This window comes from Dendrobates tinctorius, unplaced genomic scaffold (genome assembly GCF_039654945.1).
Source record: "Dendrobates tinctorius isolate UK_male_01 unplaced genomic scaffold, ASM3965494v1 ptg000003l, whole genome shotgun sequence".
Classification (NCBI taxonomy): Eukaryota; Metazoa; Chordata; class Amphibia; order Anura; family Dendrobatidae; genus Dendrobates; species Dendrobates tinctorius.
In genome coordinates this window covers 3,055,097-3,077,228 of record NW_027361671.1, presented here as the reverse complement: position 1 = coordinate 3,077,228, position 22,132 = coordinate 3,055,097, and the positions used below count along the sequence as shown (strand labels likewise).

General features: G+C 44.0%; 1 protein-coding gene across 2 annotated transcripts in view; it reads left to right on the top strand.

Moving 5' to 3' along the window:
- Window positions 1-21,739, top strand: part of SSBP2 (single stranded DNA binding protein 2) — a 252,053-nt gene extending 230,314 nt beyond the window's left edge. For both annotated transcript variants that reach the window (XM_073582256.1, XM_073582178.1), the window contains 12 exons: window positions 2,682-2,741; window positions 2,826-2,892; window positions 4,356-4,426; window positions 7,960-8,027; window positions 8,373-8,421; window positions 9,660-9,695; window positions 12,756-12,810; window positions 13,948-14,018; window positions 14,219-14,297; window positions 17,944-17,972; window positions 18,549-18,647; window positions 21,039-21,739. In XM_073582256.1, the coding sequence (XP_073438357.1) occupies window positions 2,682-2,741; window positions 2,826-2,892; window positions 4,356-4,426; window positions 7,960-8,027; window positions 8,373-8,421; window positions 9,660-9,695; window positions 12,756-12,810; window positions 13,948-14,018; window positions 14,219-14,297; window positions 17,944-17,972; window positions 18,549-18,647; window positions 21,039-21,068 (714 nt within the window). In that variant the 3' untranslated portion in view covers window positions 21,069-21,739. The remainder of the gene's footprint in view (window positions 1-2,681; window positions 2,742-2,825; window positions 2,893-4,355; window positions 4,427-7,959; window positions 8,028-8,372; window positions 8,422-9,659; window positions 9,696-12,755; window positions 12,811-13,947; window positions 14,019-14,218; window positions 14,298-17,943; window positions 17,973-18,548; window positions 18,648-21,038) is intronic.
- Window positions 21,740-22,132: the final 393 nt, after the last annotated feature.

Below are 22,132 nucleotides of genomic sequence, written 5' to 3'. Positions count from 1 at the left end.
TTTGGTACAACTCTCTATCCTGCAATAAATGGCTAGGTTTGGAAGTTATTCCCCATCTAAGGATCCCTCCTGTCTAAGGATAACTCCCCGATCGCTGGGAGGCCCACTGCTGTATCCCCCAATGATCCCGACAACCTAGGCTCTGCTGAAGGGCCCCGTGTGAATGGAGCAGTGGTCAGTCATGTGCATTGTTAATGGGAGTTCTGACGGCGAGCGCTTGGTTATCTCCGGAGGTTCCTTTAAGAACTAATGGATTAGAAGTGCGCACGACTGCCGTCTGCTCCATTCACACTGGGCTTTTCAGAACCCCTGTTCTCGGAGTCCTGGGGTCTCCGCGATCAGGAAGTTATCCCTTATCCTAAGGCTAGGAGATAACTTCCAAACTTCGTACAACCTCTGAGAGTGATGCCATTAGATGTCTGAAAGGTTCCATTGGATGTGGTGTAAAGTATGAGCTCCTGCTATAAAGCATGGCGCTTCTACCGCACCATAGAGCGCGTAGGTCATGTGTAGATGAAGGCTGTGGCCTACAGGACACTTGTGCTCATGACGAGCCTCCACCGGTGTAATCAGGAGGAGTGAATGTCGGCCCGCTGTCCCCATGGCCTGACACGCCAGCAATATGAGGGCACAACATAAATATTCTTCTATATGCAGCTGTGAGTGAGGACCCTTTTTTTTATTATTTAATTGCCCCTCATAGTAGAGTATTGAGAAACTGATGGCACAAAGCTTAGTCCACAGAGTGCCAGATACTGGAAATATTTACAGAAGACGCCAAGCACATATACTTCCCTCTTGAGCGTTTCAGGCTCTTGCGTGATCCATGTTGAATTCCAGCATGACGATTGATTGTCCCCATTAGACAGAAGCCATTGCCACATGGGTGTAACAGATGTACACTTTGCCTAGGCTGGCAGTATATGGGGCATTATATGGGACAGTATATGGGGCATTATATGGGACAGTATATGGGGCATTTGGGAATGATTGCTGTTCGGCATCCCGTGGGTGGATATTTAGAAATTTTCGGCCAATGGTGCAGCCACTGCTTAGCATTAGCCAACAGAAAGCCTCATGCCTGATCTTTGGGACGAATGTTCACTAACATTCAAAGCAATGATTGTTTTTTTTTTTCCACTGAGACAGCCAGCAATAATTCATTATGGTCAAACGTATATGGGTATAAAAGGAATCTGTCACCAGGTTGTTGCAACTGAGAGCAGTGTGAGGTAGGGGCAGAGGCCCTGATTCAAGTGATGTGTCAATTACTGGTGTGTTTTCCGCAATTTTGATACAATCTCTTTTATCTGCTGCAGATCTACAAATTTTTGGAATGCTGAGCTCTGTATAACCCTGTCCACACCACTGATGGGCAGCTTTCTGAGTTCGCTGTGCATAGGCAGAAAGTTGCCATTCAGTGGCTGTATGGGACTGCACAGAGCTCATGAATATGGAGGACTAGGTGGCAGTAGGTTTACTAATCTAGTGATAATCTCCTGCTGATAAAACTGATTTTATCAAAACTACAGCAAACAGCTCTGTAAGTGAAACATCACTGGAATCAGGGTCACTATCTCTATGTTATGTTGATTTCAGATTAGCTGGCAAACACCTGGTAACAAATTCCCTTTAGGAAATCGAACAATCTATAATGTATGGGCAGCTTTAGTCATAGTGCTGTTGTCCTGTCTTGAATCACTGGTGTACTGAAGTTCAGCAGCGCAGCTGGGGAATAATTGGGGGTGGCACAGACTATACACCAACCTGTCTGCTGAGCAGCAGCTTCTGTCCTCGTCGTCTTGTCATACGAAGCTCAGGGGATAATGTAATAGACTGGGTATTTCCCAGAATACCAGTTATACTCCGTGTATAATCCAGCATGTTCTGGTGTCACACTCTGAAACTCATTCTGCTCCCTACACTTAGGGCCCCATCACACATAGCGAGATCGCTGCTGAGTCACAAGTTTTGTGACACAACAGCGATCTCACCAGCGAGATCGCTGTGTGTGACAGCGATCAGCGACCGTCCCCCCTGCCGGGTATCGCTGATCGCTGTAGGAGAGCCCGGGACTTTTCTTTGGTCGCTGGTCTCCCGCTGGCCAGCACGCATCGCTGCGTGTGACAGGCGGGAGACCAGCGATCAGCCGGTAACTAACGTACACATCGGGTATCCAAGGGACGCACGTCCCTTGGATACCCGATGTGTACCTTAGTTACCAGCTCCCTGCATCAGCGCGCTGGTAACTAACGAACACAGCGACGCCGCGCGCTCGGCGACGCTGTGCTGATCGCTGGTGAAGCTGTCTGACAGCTCACCAGCGATCATGTAGTGACTCACCAGCGATCCTGACACGTGGATATCGTTGTCGGGATTGCTGGATAGTCGTTATGTGTGACGGGGCCTTTAGAATGGAAAGCTATTTCACCGTTCCATCCAAACCACTTGTACATATGGAATAAGCACGAGTTTTGTGGACACGTAGGTTCAGTGTATAGATAGAGGGGACATTCATAATGGAGACTATTAGTCATTTTGTAGAACTGGTTTATAGTGAATTTTGTTTACTGTTAATCATAATTTATTGGTTCTGTTCAAAAAGTGGCTAAAAAATTCATTATCAAAGTTTTCCATACAATTTTGGATATAGTAATTTTTTTTCTTTTTTTTTTTTTTAGCCTTTCATGTCCCCTCGATATCCCGGTGGTCCACGGCCTCCATTAAGAATACCTAATCAGGTAACTTTACCATTAACCCTCCCCCTAACGTCGTCCTTTACCCCTGTGGTGTTCTGTCGGTAAGAGAGCTATGCTTTTCTCCAGGGACTTGCGGGTGTTCCTGGCAGCCAGACATTACTTCCCAGCGGTATGGATCCTTCAAGACAGCAAGGTAATGAAAGCAGGGCTGAGCTGCCAAGTTGTTACTGACGTTAGGTCTTGGTAACTTATAAGTGTTCAGCTATCGATCCAGTGTGAAACTTTTCAGCCAGATTCGTGAAAAACACAGATGGATCATTACGTGAAAACCGCATGTCTGAATGGGGCCCTAGGGATGAATTCAGCTCTGCTACTATTTTTGAAGTCAACAAATATTTTACTAATATGTATATATATTTTCTCCATTTCTGGTGCACTGCAACCTCTTTAATTGACTGATCTGTGATGCTGCTGTTGTTTAATGCTAAGTCTGATATTGGAAACCTGTCCTCTAAGCAGAGGCCGTCATCAGTATTTAAGTCCCAGAAAACCCCTTTAGTGGCGCAGTATTGTGCTATATTGGCGCCATGTTATGCCCAATTTTGGGGCCAGTGCTCCCACTATTCTTCCAATTACACCGCATGCCAAGTGGCAGACCGGTCCGGATGCCACATATCAATCAGTCTGAATTCTGATGCTTTCAGAAGACGCTTTTACAACAAATGTAGAATAATCTTTATTCCCCCCCCCCCATATCATTACCATTACGGTAGGTGGTCATCTATTAGGGATGCCCTTTGTTGTATCACTGCTGAAAATTGACAGGTAACATTAATAACCTCTCTGTCTTTTGTTCGTGCAGTCACATTATCCTGCAGTCACCACTTTGCTGGGTCATCTCAATCCAAGGAGATGATTCTGCTAACTGCTGCAAGAACGCATCTCCTAGTGTGTCATTGAGAGTAAAGGCCCCGTCTCACTAAGCGATCTCGGTAGCGAGATCGCTGCTGAGTCACAACTTTTGTGACGTAACAGCGATGTCACCTGCGAGATCGCTGTGTGTGACAGCGATCAGCGAGCGGCCCCCCTGCCGGTATCGCTGGAAGAAAACTCTGGACATTTCTTTGGTCGCTGGTCTCCCGCTGGCCAGCACGCATCGCTGCGTGTGACAGGCGGGAGACCAGCGATCAGGTGTAAAAAATAATAAAAAAAAAAATATATATATAGTTATTCTCACCTTCCGACGTCCCGTTCAGCCATCCTGCCTCTCTCCACGCGCCGGTCCCAGTGATCCTTTGCATGAATGACCGCGAGACCGTGACATCTCGCGGTCATTCGTGCAAAGGATCACTGGGACCGGAGCGTGGAGAGAGGCAGGACGGCTGAATGGGACGTCGGAAGGTGAGAATAACTATATTTTTTTATTTTGATTCTATTTTTTACAGCGATGGCAAGCGATGCCGGGCGCTCGGCATCACTGTGCTGCTGGTGAAGCTGTGTGTGTGACAGCTCACCAGCGATCACATAGCGACTTACTAGCGATCCTGACACCTTGATATCAGTGTCAGGATCGCTGGTAAGTCGCTTAGTGTGACGGGGCCTTAAATGTCTCTGACGGTATATGGAAGTAACTTTTATTATGTCATTACTCTACAGGTCATCCAAACATGGGTGGGCCAATGCAGAGGATGAGTGGCCCCCGAGGAATGGTTCCTCTTGGCCCACAGGTACGTAGCATATGTCTTAGTAGGTGTATTGATGTGTCAGGTTGTGGGGTCTCTGTGAATCTTGGGGATGTGGAGATGGTTGGAAAGCTGGCGGTTTGAGGTTATCCAGTGTTGGAGGAGTTTTACCAGCATCATCCTTGCTGAGGTTCTTTCTGTTCTTTAATATATGTCCTGCATATTACAATAGTTTAGAGAAATGTCCAATATGAAGAGGTGAGTCCCGACTGTGTCCATATTCTAATGATATCACTTATTGGGCTTTGTGCTGTAGTTTTAATGAAATCCGTGATCTATCAGCAGGAGATTATCACTACAGGACTCATGCCATGTAGTCCTCCTGCTCTGTGTAACGCTGCCCCTGCCGCTGACCGCTTTTCATCAAAGTACCGTGTACACAGAAAGCTGCCAGTCAGTGGTGTGGGCAGGATTATACAGAGCTCAGCATTCAGAGATCTGCAGCAGGTAAAGCTGTCATTTTATCAAAAATGCAGCAAACATTGCTGGCATCAAAGTCTGGCCTTACATCATTCTCAGATGGGGTAGCAAATACCTGGTGGCAGATTCACTTTAAAAGAAGTTGCACTAAGTTCAAGGTTGGAATTTTTACTTTTTCATTCATTTTAGACCCCAGATAAGCAGTTTACAACCAGCTCTTACTTTTAGACTTTTCTCATGTTGCTTTGAGTAATACTTATTGAATATTAGGTGTGTGTGTCCAAGATGCTGCTGCCTTCACCAGATATTATGTACTGGCACAGCTACATTCCTCTACCTATTTCTCCTTCTACAGTCCACAAGGAATCTTATCACTTGCTAGCGATTATGCTATTTAGCCTTGCCCTCCAGAATTTTTCATAGGTTTTCTCCATATACCCTACATAGCCTCTGTGATCCCCACACACACACACCCCAGCGGGTGGCCCTGTGTGTTTTTTTAACCTTTTGACACACTGATACACTACAACCTGACTACATGGATACACTACTACATTATCTACCCTACATGAAAATATGGATGCATTTTCCCCTCTCCACACTATGTATGGATGCATTTTCCCCTCTCCACACTATGTATGGATGCATTTTCCCCTCTCCACACTATGTATGGATGCATTTTCCCCTCTCCACACTATGTATAGATGCATTTTCCCCTCTCCACACTATGTATGGATACATTTTCCCCTCTCCACACTATGTATGGATACATTTTCCCCTCTCCGCACTATGTATGGATGCATTTCCCCCTCTCCGCATTATGTATGGATGCATTTTCCCCTCTCCGCACTATGTATGGATGCATTTTCCCCTCTCTGCACTATGTATGGATGCATTTTTCCCTCTCCGCACTATGTATGGATGCATTTTTCCCTCTCCGCATTATGTATGGATGCATTTTCCCCTCTCCGCACTATGTATGGATGCATTTTCCCCTCTCCGCACTATGTATGGATGCATTTTCCCCTCTCTGCACTATGTATGGATGCATTTTCCCCTCTCTGCACTATGTATGGATACATTTTCCCCTCTCTGCTCTATGTATGGATACATTTTCCCCTCTCTGCACTATGTATGGATGCATTTTCCCCTCTCTGCACTATGTATGGATACATTTTCCCCTCTCTGCACTATGTATGGATACATTTTCCCCTCTCTGCACTATGTATGGATACATTTTCCCCTCTCTGCACTATGTACGGATGCATTTTCCCCTCTCTGCACTATGTACGGATGCATTTTCCCCTCTCCGCACTATGTATGGATGCATTTTCCCCTCTCCGCACTATGTATGGATGCATTTTCCCCTCTCCGCACTATGTATGGATGCATTTTCCCCTCTCTGCACTATGTATAGATGCATTTTTCCCTCTCCGCACTATGTATGGATGCATTTTCCCCTCTCCGCATTATGTATGGATGCATTTTCCCCTCTCCGCACTATGTATGGATGCATTTTCCCCTCTCCGCTCTATGTATGGATGCATTTTCCCCTCTCCGCACTATGTATGGATGCATTTTCCCCTCTCTGCACTATGTACGGATGCATTTTCCCCTCTCCGCACTATGTATGGATGCATTTTCCCCTCTCCGCACTATGTATGGATGCATTTTCCCCTCTCTGCACTATGTATAGATGCATTTTCCCCTCTCTGCACTATGTATGGATGCATTTTCCCCTCTCCGCACTATGTATGGATGCATTTTCCCCTCTCCGCACTATGTATGGATGCATTTTCCCCTCTCTGCACTATGTATGGATGCATTTTCCCCTCTCCGCACTATGTATGGATGCATTCTCCCCTCTCTGCACTATGGATGGATGCATTTTCCCCTCTTCGCTCTATGTATGGATGCATTTTCCCCTCTCCGCACTATGTATGGATGCATTTTCCCCTCTCCGCACTATGTATGGATGCATTTTCCCCTCTCCGCACTATGTATGGATGCATTTTCCCCTCTCTGCACTATGTATAGATGCATTTTCCCCTCTCCACACTAGGATCTCTGATGTAGAAACTCATTCCTGTTGCAGTTGTTTCCATTGAGTAAAGGGAGGGGGAGAGCAGAGTGACCCGACACTGCCAAAAGTGCTGTACTGTTGGTCCCATGTGAAAAGTTTCAGGGCAATCAGCTACATGAAGGAGTAAAACAGAATGTGCAGGAGCACTAGACTTTTCTGATATTATTTAGAATATTGCTTAATTTTCCATGTAGGAGACAGTGACCAGTGGAAACCTTTCACTGCAGAGACGTCCTTAGCTTTTATTCTGTGGTGCTCTTGACACGGCCCACACAGTGGCTCCAGTTACAGGTTACAGGGTTTGTATCCAAGTAGGAGAGAGGTCATCATGCGCTGTGTCGTGTGTGCGCTCCGTCCCATACCAGTAAATGCGGCCCAGCTGCAGACCAGGTGACCCCCAAAGTGGTGCGGTGTAGGAAAGAGGCCGCCATTTGTCCTGTCTACAGAGGAGCCATCACTGAGTCACAAGTGGCCGGTGTTTGCCGTTATTTGACTCCACTGAGCGTTTCGCTTATTTCCCTTTGTAAATTCTCTGTACAGTTCCAGAGATATGGGACTTTGTATTTAGTGCAATTTTTCTGGTCTTAACCAAGGGGGCGTGGCTCAGAGGATGCTTGGGGGCGAGTCTTTAGACTGCTCTGCAAGGCACGCCCCCTTGGTAGAGTCCATAAGAATTAGCAGCAACTATAAAGGCCCATATCTCAGTAGCCCTATGGTGGATTTAAAAAAAAAAAGAAAAAAGTAACAAAAGGCATATTCAGGGGAGAACTGGGCATAAGCACAGAGCCTGGTCACACTGGGCCCGGGGACGGGTCCTCTATATACGCTGGGCTGTTTCTCTGAGGGTTTACACTCCTGATTGTCGTGTGACAGCCTCCTGCTGTGCTGTATCGTGTGTGTCTGGCCGCCGACATCCGTAGGCCTTCCATTAACGTACTCTCTTTTCTTTCTCCTTTCCTCTTTGCTTTTGTTTTTTTTTGTTTTGTGATAGTCTGACCCTTGGTTATCATTACAGAGCTACGGAGGTGGGATGCGACCGCCACTGAATGCGCTCGGTGGCCCAGGGATGCCCGGCATGAACATGTAAGTGGACGGCACACACCACTAGTGGGGAGCATTGAACTCCCCTGTGGTGGCTTCCTGATCTCCAGGGTTTAAATGAAAGGACAGATAACATCTAATGTGCATTATTGTGTAATCTGCATTCCAGAATTTACTTTATGGCATAAAGGAAGGTTTGAGGCCAGGGCTACGCAGAGACTTTATTTGTAGGGCTGGATTCAGACTGATGCCGGGGCCGGCCTCGGGTCTCCTGGCCTGCACTCACAGCTTTATCGCTACCACCTATAGACCATTGAGAATAGAAAAGCCTCTGGTGCTTTATCTCTTTGTTCTGATGATAGTGATGATCTTTATTTTATTACTCAGGGGTCCTGGAGGAGGAAGACCATGGCCCAACCCTGGCAGTGCAAATTCAGTTAGTATATATTTATTTGATATGTTTTTTTGCCTTTGATTACTTTACATATTTTTTTTATTGGCGTTTTAAAATGAATATTGACATATTTTATGTTGTTCTGTGTTAACCAGGCGTCGCTGATCTCATCATTACAGACCTCTTCAGTTCTAGTAATGCTGACAAGACAGACCTTATATAAGGCTGCCTTCTTACCCTCTTTTAGTACCCAAAGTGGTTGTAACACGGACACACACCAGCCGCCGGTGCCATTGAGTGTTCGGATCCAGTCTTCCTTTGCATGAAGCGGGCACTTCTTTTGGGAACATCTATGATCCTGTTATATAAGGCTCTGTTGAGGTTGTCTTTCAGCCTTCTGATGGTGGATTTCCAGACTTGGGCTCTAGGCTAGTCATATCACCATTTTTTTCTCATCGTAGAAAATCAGGTCACTTTATGCTGATCACACCCTGAAAAAAATTCTCAATTCTGTCAGTATGTTAAAATCAGACCGCACTCGAATGTCATCCAAGTGCAGTTTGATTTTTTTTTTTTTTTGACCCATTCAGTTGAATGGATGAGTGCGATCCAATTTTCAGATATAGAAATCTAATCTGTGCAGGGCGCCATGGAATAACAATGGCTCGAGTGATACCCAATGTTTTGTCGGATCACACTCGGACCGACAATACGGTCATGTGCACGAGCCCTAAGATGAAGGGTCGCTGTGTATTCGAAGAGACTCTTGTAAAAAAAAATATATATATATATATATATATATATTAAAAAAAAGACCATTGTTCATATGGTTTTTTTTTGTTATTTTACTGAAGTTTTTTTTATTTTTACTATATCCCTCATGAATGAAGCCATATAAATGGGGGCACTATGAATACAGTCAGCATAAGGGCTAGGAGCTTCTTTGGTTTAGAGCCTAGTTCACACACGTGATTTGAGCACAGCCTAACCTGGCAGCTGCCATTTATTAAGGTTACGTCTTATCCATGGCTCCTTCTCCACCAGCCCAAGCCCCTCCGATTCCGTCCCCCACCCGAGATTGCGCGTATTTCCACTCCTCAGCACAACAAGCGGCTGCTCCGATGCGAGCCGACGGACAATTCCCTTTTATATCAGTGTGGACTAATCTATCTAAAGAGGACACTATGCCCTGCAAGAAAAATGTCCCCAACAAGGAGCGCAATCAATAGATGTTCTCTCTGCACAATAAAGGAGTAACTTTGATTTTTATTTGCTTTCAGATACCCTACTCGTCTGCGTCTCCCGGGAATTATGTGGTAAGTTCATCTGCTTTTGTTTGCTCATTGGAATTGATGTTACATTTTATTTAGTCAAAGAAATAGTTATCCAGATGTTAAGAGGAGCCCTTGAGTATTGTGCGCGGAGTGAACATCTGAGCCGCGCGCCGCTGTTTTGTCTGACGTTTAATGTGCATATGTTGCTCTTCGATTGAAGAGCCGTTACCAATCTGCGCACAGATGCAGGAGAGCCAGGCTTCCTCCATCACACCATCCGCTGCAGCGCAGGCGATGGGTAAAAGCGACTTCCCCATCATGTGTAACGATCAGGAGCGCAAAAGCCCATTGATTAACGCTGCCGATTGCTGGAGAGGAATCCACTAATGCGGTCAGCGTATGGAGAAGCAGTAAAACCTCTGGCACAGACACCATTGGAAGCAACAGCTCTACGTTCCGCTTATATAACTTACAGATGCCATTTATAATTCAATCACTTGTGTAGTGTCGGATTAGTTGTAAACTTTACAGAAACTTCTCTTTTCTCTGCTCCATGAAGAAACAGGAAATCTCTTCCCTGCAGAATCATTCCCCTCTTCACCTCCTGTCCCAGCTGCTCTGTTCCTCCACCCACCAGGGACTTTTGCAGTGACTCGTGGCTCATACAGGGAAAATTGACCTCTTGTTTTTACATACAGCTTAGAATAATTCAGCTAGTCCGCTTTTAGTCACTTGATGTCATACACTCCCTGACAGAAGTTATGTCGCTTATCCAGGTTATGTAAATAAAAGCTTATAACCTGACGTTAAATTCATCCATTGGTTGTATAAATTATTTTTTTGAAAGCTGAAACCCTCCGAAATGTGGTTTAGGTTAAGAAAATAAATTGACATCAATGCAGAAATATTGATCATTTAATGGACACCGAATGGTCAGATTTTGGCAAGACTAAAGTTTTGTCGCCTGGTCACCCAATCCTAGTTTACATCCTCACCTGTGATCAGTAAATGATCGTATAATTAGTGGGTGTGTATAAAAAGAAATCCAGCACCCCAGACCTTCACTTCAGCTGCAACATGAGCTCTGACAACATGCCAAAACTCCACCCTGCGACCAAAGCCTGGATTATCAAGAAGCTGAAGACCAGATCCACTGCAGAGGTGGCTGGCACCTTTTAATGTGTCTCAGCGTCAAGTACAAAGAATTAAAAAAAGATTCGAAGAGACTGAAGTTGTTTGACAAGCCCAGGTCCAGCAGACCCCGCAAAAGACAACTGCTCAGGAGGAACGTTTGTTTGTTAGAAAATCCAAAGCTAGCCCCTCTTCCACTGCAGCAGAGCTCCAACAAGTCTGGTCATTTCAAGTCCCTGTGTCAACTAGAACAGTTTGTAGGATTCTGTCTCGATAATGGCCTCCATGGTCGAATCAGTGCCCAGAAGACAACACTAAACAAAAGGCAAATAAAAAACCGTGTGGCTTTTGCAAAGTCCCACAGCCTGCTACACAGATGGACGCTGGGAAAGTGGCTGAAGGTGGATTTCTCTGATGAATCTTCAGTAGAATTACACCACAGCCACCGCAAATACTGCAGGAGACCTACTGGAGCCCGTATGGATCCAAAATACACCCATATAACAGTTAAATTTGGTGGTGGAAACATCATGGTCTGGGGTTACATTCAGTATGGGGGTGTGTGAAACATTTGCAAGGTGGAAGGCAATATCAATAGCCTAAAATATCAAGAAGTATTAGCTACCTCTTATATTCCAAATCATAAAATGGGTCAAATTCTGCAGCAGGATGGTGCTCCATCTCATACATCCATCTCTACAACAACATTCCTCCAGGCAAAAAAGATCAAGGTGCTCAAGAACTGGCCAGCCCAGTCACCAGACATGAACATCATTGAGCAGGTTTGGGGTAGGATGAAAGAGGAAGCTTGGAAGACAAAACCAAAGAATCTAGATGAACTCTGGGAGGCATGTAAGACTGCATTCTTTGCTATTCCTGATGACTTCATTAATAAATTGTATGAATCATTGTTGAACTGCATGGATACAGTCCTTCAAGCTCATGGAAGTCACACAAAATAGTAAATATGACTCTAATAGCACCACAACTTCATTCACCAATGTTATGCAACATATATTTGTATTTAAGTTAATTATTTGTTTGAATATCACATTACTTTCTGTGGCTGACAAAACTTTTGTCTTGCCAAAATCTGACCATTCTGTGTCCATTAAATGATCAATATTTCTGCATTGATGCCAATTTATTTTCTTAACCTAAACCACATTTTGGAGGGTTTCAGCTTTCAAAAGAATAATTTATACAACCAATGGATGAATTTAACGTCAGGTTATAAGCTTTTATTTACATAACATGGATAAGCGACATAACTTCTGTCAGGGAGTGTAGACCTAATGGGAGAGAGAAGAATCAGCTGGGTAGAAAGGAAAAATGAGCAATTGTGCGTACACAGTGCTGTATAATATGATGACTGCAATATATTAAGAGGATAAACATTTCGATTGGCGCGCGTCTTTACTGATTCTTTGTCATGTACATTATTTCTGCTATATAGGCTTCACTAGGGTGTGCAGGCTGATAATAAAACACTAACCTTTTGGTACTCAAATATTGGTTTCATGTTCTCTGAACTAGCTATGTCGATTTATATTGTGACTTTATATTTTGAGTGCTTTATATTTATATAAAAGGTAACAAAAAGCAAGACGACTACATACCGTGCACGGATTCTGTTTTGAGTAGTTTTATGTTAGGCCTGTTTCACACTTCCGTTTTTGTGTCCGCCAAACGGATCCGTTTCCGTTTTTTTGACGGAAACTGATGCAAACGGATCCGTTTTTAAAAAAACGGATCCGTTTTTTTGACGGATCCACGGTAACCACTAATGGAAGTCTATAGAACAAAAAAAACGGATCCTGCAAAAAAATGGCGGATCCGTTTTTTTACGGAAACCAACGGATTTTGACGGATTTGAAAAAACGGAAGTGTGAAACAGGCCTTAGAAGTGCTACATAATATGTACTTGTTGGGTAGCCAGGATTTATTGCTTGCACCATTTTGTCTCTGCAGGGTCCTCCTGGTGGCGGTGGACCTCCGGGCACGCCAATTATGCCCAGTCCAGCAGGTAGGTTTGTGCATTAATATGGGAATGCATCCTCTCGCCAGAGAGTATAGGTGATAAATGTCTGGAGCCTGGGACCCCATGGATATCTACAACTGGGCTTCCAGGTGCCCTGTCCCGGCTCACTGTATGATCACCGTAAAGGCTCATTCAGACGTCCATGTAAATCGGTCCGCAATGCACCGGCTGGCCACGGGTCTCTCGACCTCAGCGTGACGGCTGCATAGAAATATATGAAGTGGTCTCGCTCTTGTTGGGCAAGCCATGGCCAGTTCTTGTATTAGCGATCCGTGCATGGACCTATTGGCACGCACGTCGGAATGAGCATTAAGGAGGTGTTTGAATGGATTCCTGTTCATAGTTGTGAAATGTTTTGTGGGAGAACCCTTAAAAGGAATCTATAACCAGGTTTCTGCTACCCAATCTAAGAGCAGCATGATGTAGGGACAAGAGGCCCTGATCCCAGCAATGTGTCACTTACTTTACAGGTTGGTGCAGTTTTGATTAAAAACCATTTTCTCTGTAGCAGATCTGGCAGTTCTCTGAATGCTGAGTTCTGAATAAGACCGCTCATACCACTGATTGGCAGCTTTCTGCCTATGTACAGTGTACACACAAAGTTTCCAGTCAGTGGTGGGGCACGGGTTATACAGAGCTCATGAATATGAAGAGCTAAATGGCAGGAGATTTACCATTCCTCTAGTGATAATCTCCTGCTGATAAAACAGTGATTTTATCAAACTTTTGGCAAGCAGCCCAGAAAGTGACACATCAATGGAATCAAGATCAATATCTGTACATTAATGCTGCCTGCAGATTAGGTGGCAAAAGGCTGGTGACAGATTCCCTTTAATGGGGTTGTGTAGTATTTAAAAATATGGATGCTTTTTTGTTTCAGAAACGGCACCACGCCTGACCATGGATGTTGCGTGGCATTGGAGCTTAGCTGCATTCCCTTCAGTAGGCCTGAGCTGCAATGCAACTTACAACCTCTGATCATGGGTGGCGCTGTTTCTGAAACAGAACAGCTATGTTTTCCTAACCATGGTCACCCCCTCTACGGCCACCATCCTGTCCAGAGTTGTGGTTGCTGTATATGAGACAATGCACTTACTATATACATGTTCACTTCTATTTCAGATTCCACAAATTCTGGAGACAATATGTATACATTAATGAATGCAGTACCTCCTGGCGCCAACAGACCTAATGTAAGTTGGGGATCAGTACAGATAGATTTTAATTGAATTTTTGATAATCCGCTCCAAGAGGTAAGCCTTACCCAATTGTCTGCGGGCGTATATTTATCTCATGTCCTATAATATACTGTAGCTGGATAAAGGATGGACTATAGCTATGAATATTTTCAGAATAACACTGATGTGCTCAATTTTTTTCCCTTTGGTATTAGTTTCCAATGGGGCCTGGATCAGATGGCCCAATGAGTGGATTAGGTGGGATGGAACCGCACCACATAAATGGCTCACTAGGTAAGTGCAGCCATCATGGCGACCGAGCTGTATTCTTTATAACGGCCTCTAGAATATGTCAGGTAGTAATAGATTTTGGTAGTCACACTATTAGTTCTATTACTGCATAAAGTTAAGCTCTTCTTACAACCAAACTCCACTCGAACATTGATTTACAGGTCATTTATATGTAGAGTTTTCAGTATCAGTACTTTTCTGTATCCATCTTGTGCATATTGTCATATCCCCATATATAGACTTACATTACAGCCAATTACTGTCCACATTTGGACAATATGACGTCACATCTCCATTTTTAACCCTTCTTTTCCTACATCATTTTGTAATGCAGTAGATCCTATTATGTTATGGCTAAGGAATGAGTTGAGTTACCACATACACATTGCCATGCATGTATTTTTGACTAACAGTAACTTATCCTTATGGATTTTTAAAAAAAAATTGGAAGAGTAGGTCTTCTACAGCCACCGTGTATAACTGTACATAGAAGACTGCAGAATGAGTTAACAGTAGTGTTGAGCATTCCGATACTGCAAATATCGGGTATCGGCCGATATTCGCTGTATCGTAATTCCAATACCGAGTACCGATATTTTTACAATATCGAATACCGGAATCGGCAGTTCCCATAATGCAATGAGCCAGTTGTGTTAGCCATGTTAACTAATAGCATGGCTGTGATTGGCTGCTGAAATGATGTCATCATGATGCGCGGTCTGTGCGGGCCTGCTCGGGGTTGTGTGTGTGTGTGTGTGTGTGTGTGTGTGTGTGCAGTCATCGTCCGATGGGACTACAAGTCTCATCGGGCTATGCCTGCTACAATGATGGGACAGTAGTAGTCCCATCATCCGGCTAATGTGTTGAATGTAAAAAAAAAAAAAAACATCCATACTACATACATACTACATATATACAACATTCATACAACATTCATACAACATTCATACAACATTCATACAACATTCATACAACATTCATACTACATTCATACTACATTCATACTTCATATATACTACATTCATACTACATTCATACTACATTCATACTACATACATACTACATACATACTTCATATATACTATACTCATACAACATACATACTACATTCATACAGCATGCATACATACTACATAATACATACATACTACATATATACTACATTCATACAGCATACATATATACTACATAATACATACTACATTCATACAACATACATACTACATTCAAACAGCATACATACATACTACATAATACATACATACTACATATATACTACATTCATACAACATACATACTACATAATACATACATACTACATATATACTACATACATACTACATAATACATACTACATATATACTACATTCATACAACATACATACTACATATATACTGCATACATGCATACTACATATATACTACATTCATACAGCATACATACATACTACATACAATACATTCATACAATACATACAGTACATATAACATAGAGTACATACTCACCATCACTTGTCACTTTGATCCCCGAAGCCAGTGTCATCTCACTGTAAAAAATATTAAAATAACAAACAACCAATATACTCCCTGAGCCGCAGAAATCCACGAGTGTCCCACGAGGATCTCCTGCAGTGCATCACTGAGAGGTTACTATAGTTCACTGGTCTCACTTTATGGCAAAAGCTGCGTGGGAACTTTTTCACACAGCAATGCCAAAAGTGAGACTAGGGACTATTTTTTTACAGTGGCGGAGGAATACAGTGCGGAAGGATACCTACCTCCCGTCATTGTATTCCTGGGGCCCCTAGAGAGCGGTCGCATCAGCTGATGCTGCTGTTCTCCACGGGAGATCGTCGTGGGACACATGTGGATTTCTGCAGATCAGGGAGTATATTGGTTGTTTGTTATTTTAATATTTTTTACAGATGACACTGGCTTCGGGGATCAAATTGACAAGTGATGGTGAGTATGTACTCTGTTATATGTACTGTATGTCTGTATGTATGTATTGTATGTAGTATGTTGTATGTCTGTAGCATGTTTTATGTATGTAGTATGTATGTTGTATGTCTGTAGCATGTTTTATGTATGTTGTATGTGTGTAGTATGTATGTATGCTGTATGAATGTAGTATATATGTAGTATGTATGAATGTAGTATATATGTAGTATGTATGTTGTATGAATGTAGTATATATGAAGTATGTATGTAGTATGTATGAATGTTGTATGTATGTAGTATGTATGTTTTTTTTTTTTGTTTGTTTGTTTTTTTACATTCAACACATTAGCCGGATGATGGGACTACTATTGTCCCATCATTGGCTAATGTGTCAATCACTGTCATTGTAGCAGGCATAGCCCGATGGGACTTGTAGTCCCATCGGACGATGTCTGCACACACACACAACCCCGGGCAGGCCCGCGCAGACCCCCGGCAGGCCCGCGCAGACCCCCGGCAGGCCCGCGCAGACCCCCGGCAGGCCCGCACAGACCCCCGGCAGGCCCGCACAGACCCCCGGCAGGCCCGCACAGACCCCCGGCAGGCCCACACAGACCCCGGAAGGTATCGCTCAACACTAGTTAACAGTCAAAAAAGTCTGAGCTCGTTCTTACAGCAGGGTTTATATCTGGAAGTTAACTGACAGACCAAACTTCTAACTCATTCTGCAGCGAGCTATGAACAGTGATACACAGAGGCTGTAGAAGCAAAACCATTCAAAAAAGAAAATACGACTGCAAAAATATTTTTTTATCCAATAAGGCCGGTTTCACATTTGCGCTTTATAGTGCAGCGACGGCCTGCGCACGGCCGCCGCTAAGCCCCGCCCCCTGCCGGCTCCCTGTCTGCCCCTTCCGGTCATCGCCGCCTACTAGCGCACATGGACGCTTGCGATCTGCGCACCCTATCTTTAGCATAGGGTGCGCAGATCGTGCGCTGGCCGTGCGCTAGCAGGATTTTGCCGTGCGCTGCGCACTTTTGAAGGTGCGCCGAACGCAGCATGTTGCATTTCGGCGCGCACGGCGCACCTTCAAAATTGCGCAGCGCACAGCAAAATCCTGCTAGAGCACGATCTCCACACCCTATGCTAAAGATAGGGTGCGCAGATCGCAAGCGTCCATGTGCGCTAGTAGGCGATGACCGGATGGGGCGGGCAGGGAGCCGGCAGGGGGCGGGGCTTAGCGGCGCCGTGCGCTGCAGGAAATAAATGCTAGTGTGAAACTAGCCTTACACTAGCATTTTAAAGCGAATGCTTTTAGAGTAAACATATTTTGAAAATCCAATTTGTGGTCTATGTTTTGGACAACTAGTCTGATGTGGTCCTCACCCTGTTACAGATGACTGACAGATGTGTAAGTCAAAGGGATCAGGGTAGGGAGAAGCCGATCGACTACTGTATCAGTCTGCTCATCTGAGACACATGGTCTCTGATCTGGCTTTTGAAAAGTATGTTTACTCTAAATGCCTCAAAAAGAAAAAAAATGTTGCCCTCAAAGATGTGCCATTGCCTGAGAGAGAAGATTAATTACTGGTCATCTACCTACAAATGACTATAAACATTAACATTTTTGTTGCATCCCGTGATGTTGACAGGTGACTTTACTGTGTGGTATTACCGTGTGTTTCTAATTATTCCCTTGTTTTGTAGGCTCTGGGGACATGGACAGTATTTCCAAGGTATGGTCATTTGTGAATAGCATGGAATTGCCAACGATGAGACCTGTTCTCCGTTGTGTGCACATTTTCTCCGTATCCTGTAATTCTAACTTTGACTAATGTGAACTCGTGTCACTAATCGTCTCTTAATTATCTTTGAACGTTTAAAGTGATTGTCCACTACTTTATCACTGATGACCTATTCTTCGGTAAGGTCATCAATGTCTGATCAGTCGGGGTCCAACACCCAGAACCCCTGCCGATCAGCTGATCACGGTGTAGGCGGCTGCTGGCCAGAAATGCTCAATTGCGGAGCTGCTCCATCTTCTGATAGTGGCCGCGTTCGGGTACTGCACATCTGCCTCCTATTGAATACGGAGCAGTTCCACAATTGAGCATTTCCGTCCGCCAATATAGAGAACATCTGATTAACGGGTGTACTGGGTGTCAGACCCCGGCCGTTCAGACATTGATGACCTTTCCTATGGATAGGGCATCAGTCTTAAAGTAGAGGAGACCCTCTTTAATCTTTCACCTCTCAAAATGCCTTTTTGTGGATGCTCTACCTTACATAACATGTATCGCTTAATCCCCCAGAACTCTCCGAACAACATGAGCCTGAGTAACCAGCCAGGCACACCACGGGATGACGGAGAGATGGGTGGAAACTTCTTAAATCCCTTTCAGAGCGAGAGTGTGAGTGTTGTGTCATGTTTATTAACATATTACTTACAGTGCCCAACATAAATGAGTACACCCCCTTTGAAAAGTAAGATTTTATCATTATGTCACCGAACAGTAAGTTTCCAACATTTTCACAGAATATTTTTTTTAATCCATAATGTGAAAGTAAGGTTAATAATATAACTTAATTACGAAATCTCTATAGTTTTATTCAAATTAGTTGATGCAAAAATGAATACACCCCACATCAAAAACCACTACATTGAGTATTTTGTATGACCTCCATGATGCACTGCCAGGATTCTCCGGTGTTTGCAGCAGGAGCAGTGATCAAGTATGCGATATGCGAGTGACTGAAGATTTGTCATTCTAGACCGGACAACACCTTTCAGGACGGCACCAAGTCTTCTAGGCATGGAATGGATAGTTGGCGACATATTGTAGCATCTATTTTTTCCATTCTTCACGAACGACCTCTTTTAGAGCCTGGATGCTGTTTCCCCTGTTAGGGACTGGAGTACATTTCTGGTGTAACTAATCATGAATTATTCAGGTGCGCTTGGTCATTACCCTGTCCCACCTCAGCTTCGTGCTCTTTTCTAAAAGTGGGCAGAACTGGCCTGACATGCCAGGAAAACGCCAAAAGGCTCCAAAATTTTGTGCAACTTAGAGTTGTGCAAAACTTTTGCGACATTTCACAGAGTTCTTGTGAAAACACCCTGATGAATCGGTGTCTTTCTTACATTCTTCATTTGATCATTTAGCATGGCTTAGTGGGGAAGAGGGTATGCTCTAAGCTGAAACCATGGGCCAAAAATGCCAAACTCATAGGTGGTGTAAACGGAGACTGGACAGTTTTGATAACCATAACATGATGAAAAAGTGACCATCCCATAAAACTTACTCATTCCTTCTATATATAATTACAAAATTACAGGTTTCTAAAACCTATACTGTAAATTTTATGTCCACCCTTGACATACTTAGACCCTTTTTCTTCACTTAAGTAGGTCCAGCATATTCTACCGCCTTGGATTTCTAGTATACCTTTATCAACGGTGTTTTTCTGATACAAAACTCCAAACACCGTGCATAGAAAACCCCTGCAGCATCTCCTGACATCCAATCAGTGATAGGCCTGCTATTTTAGTAAAGCAGAAAAGTTGAGGTTTAAGATTTGGAATTTTGTATCAGAAATGTAACTCTTTAAGATTTGCATGTTTGACTCAGTTATAAGGTGTTGTCTGAGACTTTTACAGTGATGTTCTATCCTTAGGATAGGTAATCAACATCTGATCAGTGCGAATTCCAGCAACTGTGTAGTGTCCGGGGCCGGGTACTGCAGATCCGCTCCATATTGGAATCAATAGGTGGCGAGGTGTTGTACCCGTCCGCCGCCACTATACAGTTGAGGGAGCTATGCTGTGCAACTCTGTAACTGAGTAGTTCTGCCCACTTCTGGCACTGAACAGCCACTTTGTGAGGGTGCCCACACCGATCATATATTGATGACCTATCCCCAAGATTGCCCATCAATGTAAAAGTCCCAGATAACCCCTTTTAAAGGTGTATTTTTAGCAGTATTTTGCTTTACAAAAGTGTATTGGTCTTTCCTTTTATATTTTATCTTCTTGAAGTCATTATTAGATTTGGCTAAAAAAGAAAAGCATATGAATACCCACCTTATGGCTATATCTGATCCCACTCAGGAAGTTCCTGCTTGTCTTTGCGCAGCCAGCCACCTGAGTTGAGCGCAGGTGCTCCTCCGGCTCTGAGTGAGCGCAGGTGCTCCTCCGGCTCTGAGTGAGCGCAGGTGCTCCTCCGGCTCTGAGTGAGCGCAGGTGCTCCTCCGGCTCTGAGTGAGCGCAGGTGCTCCTCCGGCTCTGAGTGAGCGCAGGTGCTCCTCCGGCTCTGAGTGAGCGCAGGTGCTCCTCCGGCTCTGAGTGAGCGCAGGTGCTCCTCCGGCTCTGAGTGAGCGCAGGTGCTCCTCCGGCTCTGAGTGAGCGCAGGTGCTCCTCCGGCTCTGAGTGAGCGCAGGTGCTCCTCCGGCTCTGAGTGAGCGCAGGTGCTCCTCCGGCTCTGAGTGAGCGCAGGTGCTCCTCCGGCTCTGAGTGAGCGCAGGTGCTCCTCCGGCTCTGAGTGAGCGCAGGTGCTCCTCCGGCTCTGAGTGAGCGCAGGTGCTCCTCCGGCTCTGAGTGAGCGCAGGTGCTCCTCCTGCTCTGAGTGAGCGCAGGTGCTCCTCCTGCTCTGAGTGAGCGCAGGTGCTCCTCCTGCTCTGAGTGAGCGCAGGCGCTCCTCCAGCGAGGACAACGACACACTAACTCAGTATATATCACAGTACAGAGAAATACAGGAAATCTATAGTGGAAGGCTTTTCTAACCCTATGTTTTCTTTCTCCACAGTATTCCCCTAGCATGACAATGAGTGTGTGATTCCTCATCATGTCTCGTCATGAAGACTGCAGTGAGTTAGCCCTCTTCACAGATCTGCCCTTGAGAAGTCCTATTCATCACCATGCCATTTAACTTAAGGATCCTGGTCCCCCATCACACGAAACCTTTTTTTTCTATATCTTGCCATTTACCCTGTTTGTGAAGAAGCGGGTCCAAGTGTAAACTCAAGCGACTGTAAAGAGTGGCATATGTAAAAATTTGCCCTAAACAGAACTGCAATTTATCATCTGTACATATATATATAAATATATATATAAATATATATATATTCCCACAGGACATTGTAAAAGGATATTATCACATGCCATCTTAAGTAGCGAGACATAGAGACTTCTGTTCCATCTTTTTTTTTTTTCCACGTTTACATTTTTGAATTACAAATTGTCGCATTTTCTCCCTGAACTATTTTGTGCTGTGTATATCACTGCTTAATAAGTTATTTTTTAAGGTAAACTCAAATGTTGTTCTGGTTTTTGTAAATGTCTGCAATCATGGATAGGAATAAAATGCTTACGAGTGCTTTTATTAAATTGCTTTTGATACAAGTTATCCTATGAATAACTGACTGATGGGTCTGGGAAATTCAATTGTGTCATTTGAGAGACTTGTGTAAAGGTGCAATTTTGTATATAAAAAAATGAAAACTTCAAGAGCAACACAAGGACTTGATTATTTTAGTGCTTTGGAGACATACATTTTTCATTTTCAAATTTGTTAATATAACAAAGATGATAAAAGAAATAAAGCAACTTATTTTCTTATTACAGCGTAAACCTAAAATGTAGAATTTACACATTAAGACGCAGTGTTGTGCACACAGATAATTTCTGTATGAGGTACACATTGATTACATGCTTTCTGAAGATCAGGGGCCAAGGGGGTTAGCAATAGGAAGTGGTCTTTAGTGACTGTTCTGTAATATTTTGTGCTGTGAGATGTAATCCACCCTATACACGATTATTTCCCAACACATGGAGCAAAGTTGATAATTTACAGAAGAGCCTCTGACAACATTTCACTGCTGAACCCTGTTTTTGGATCAA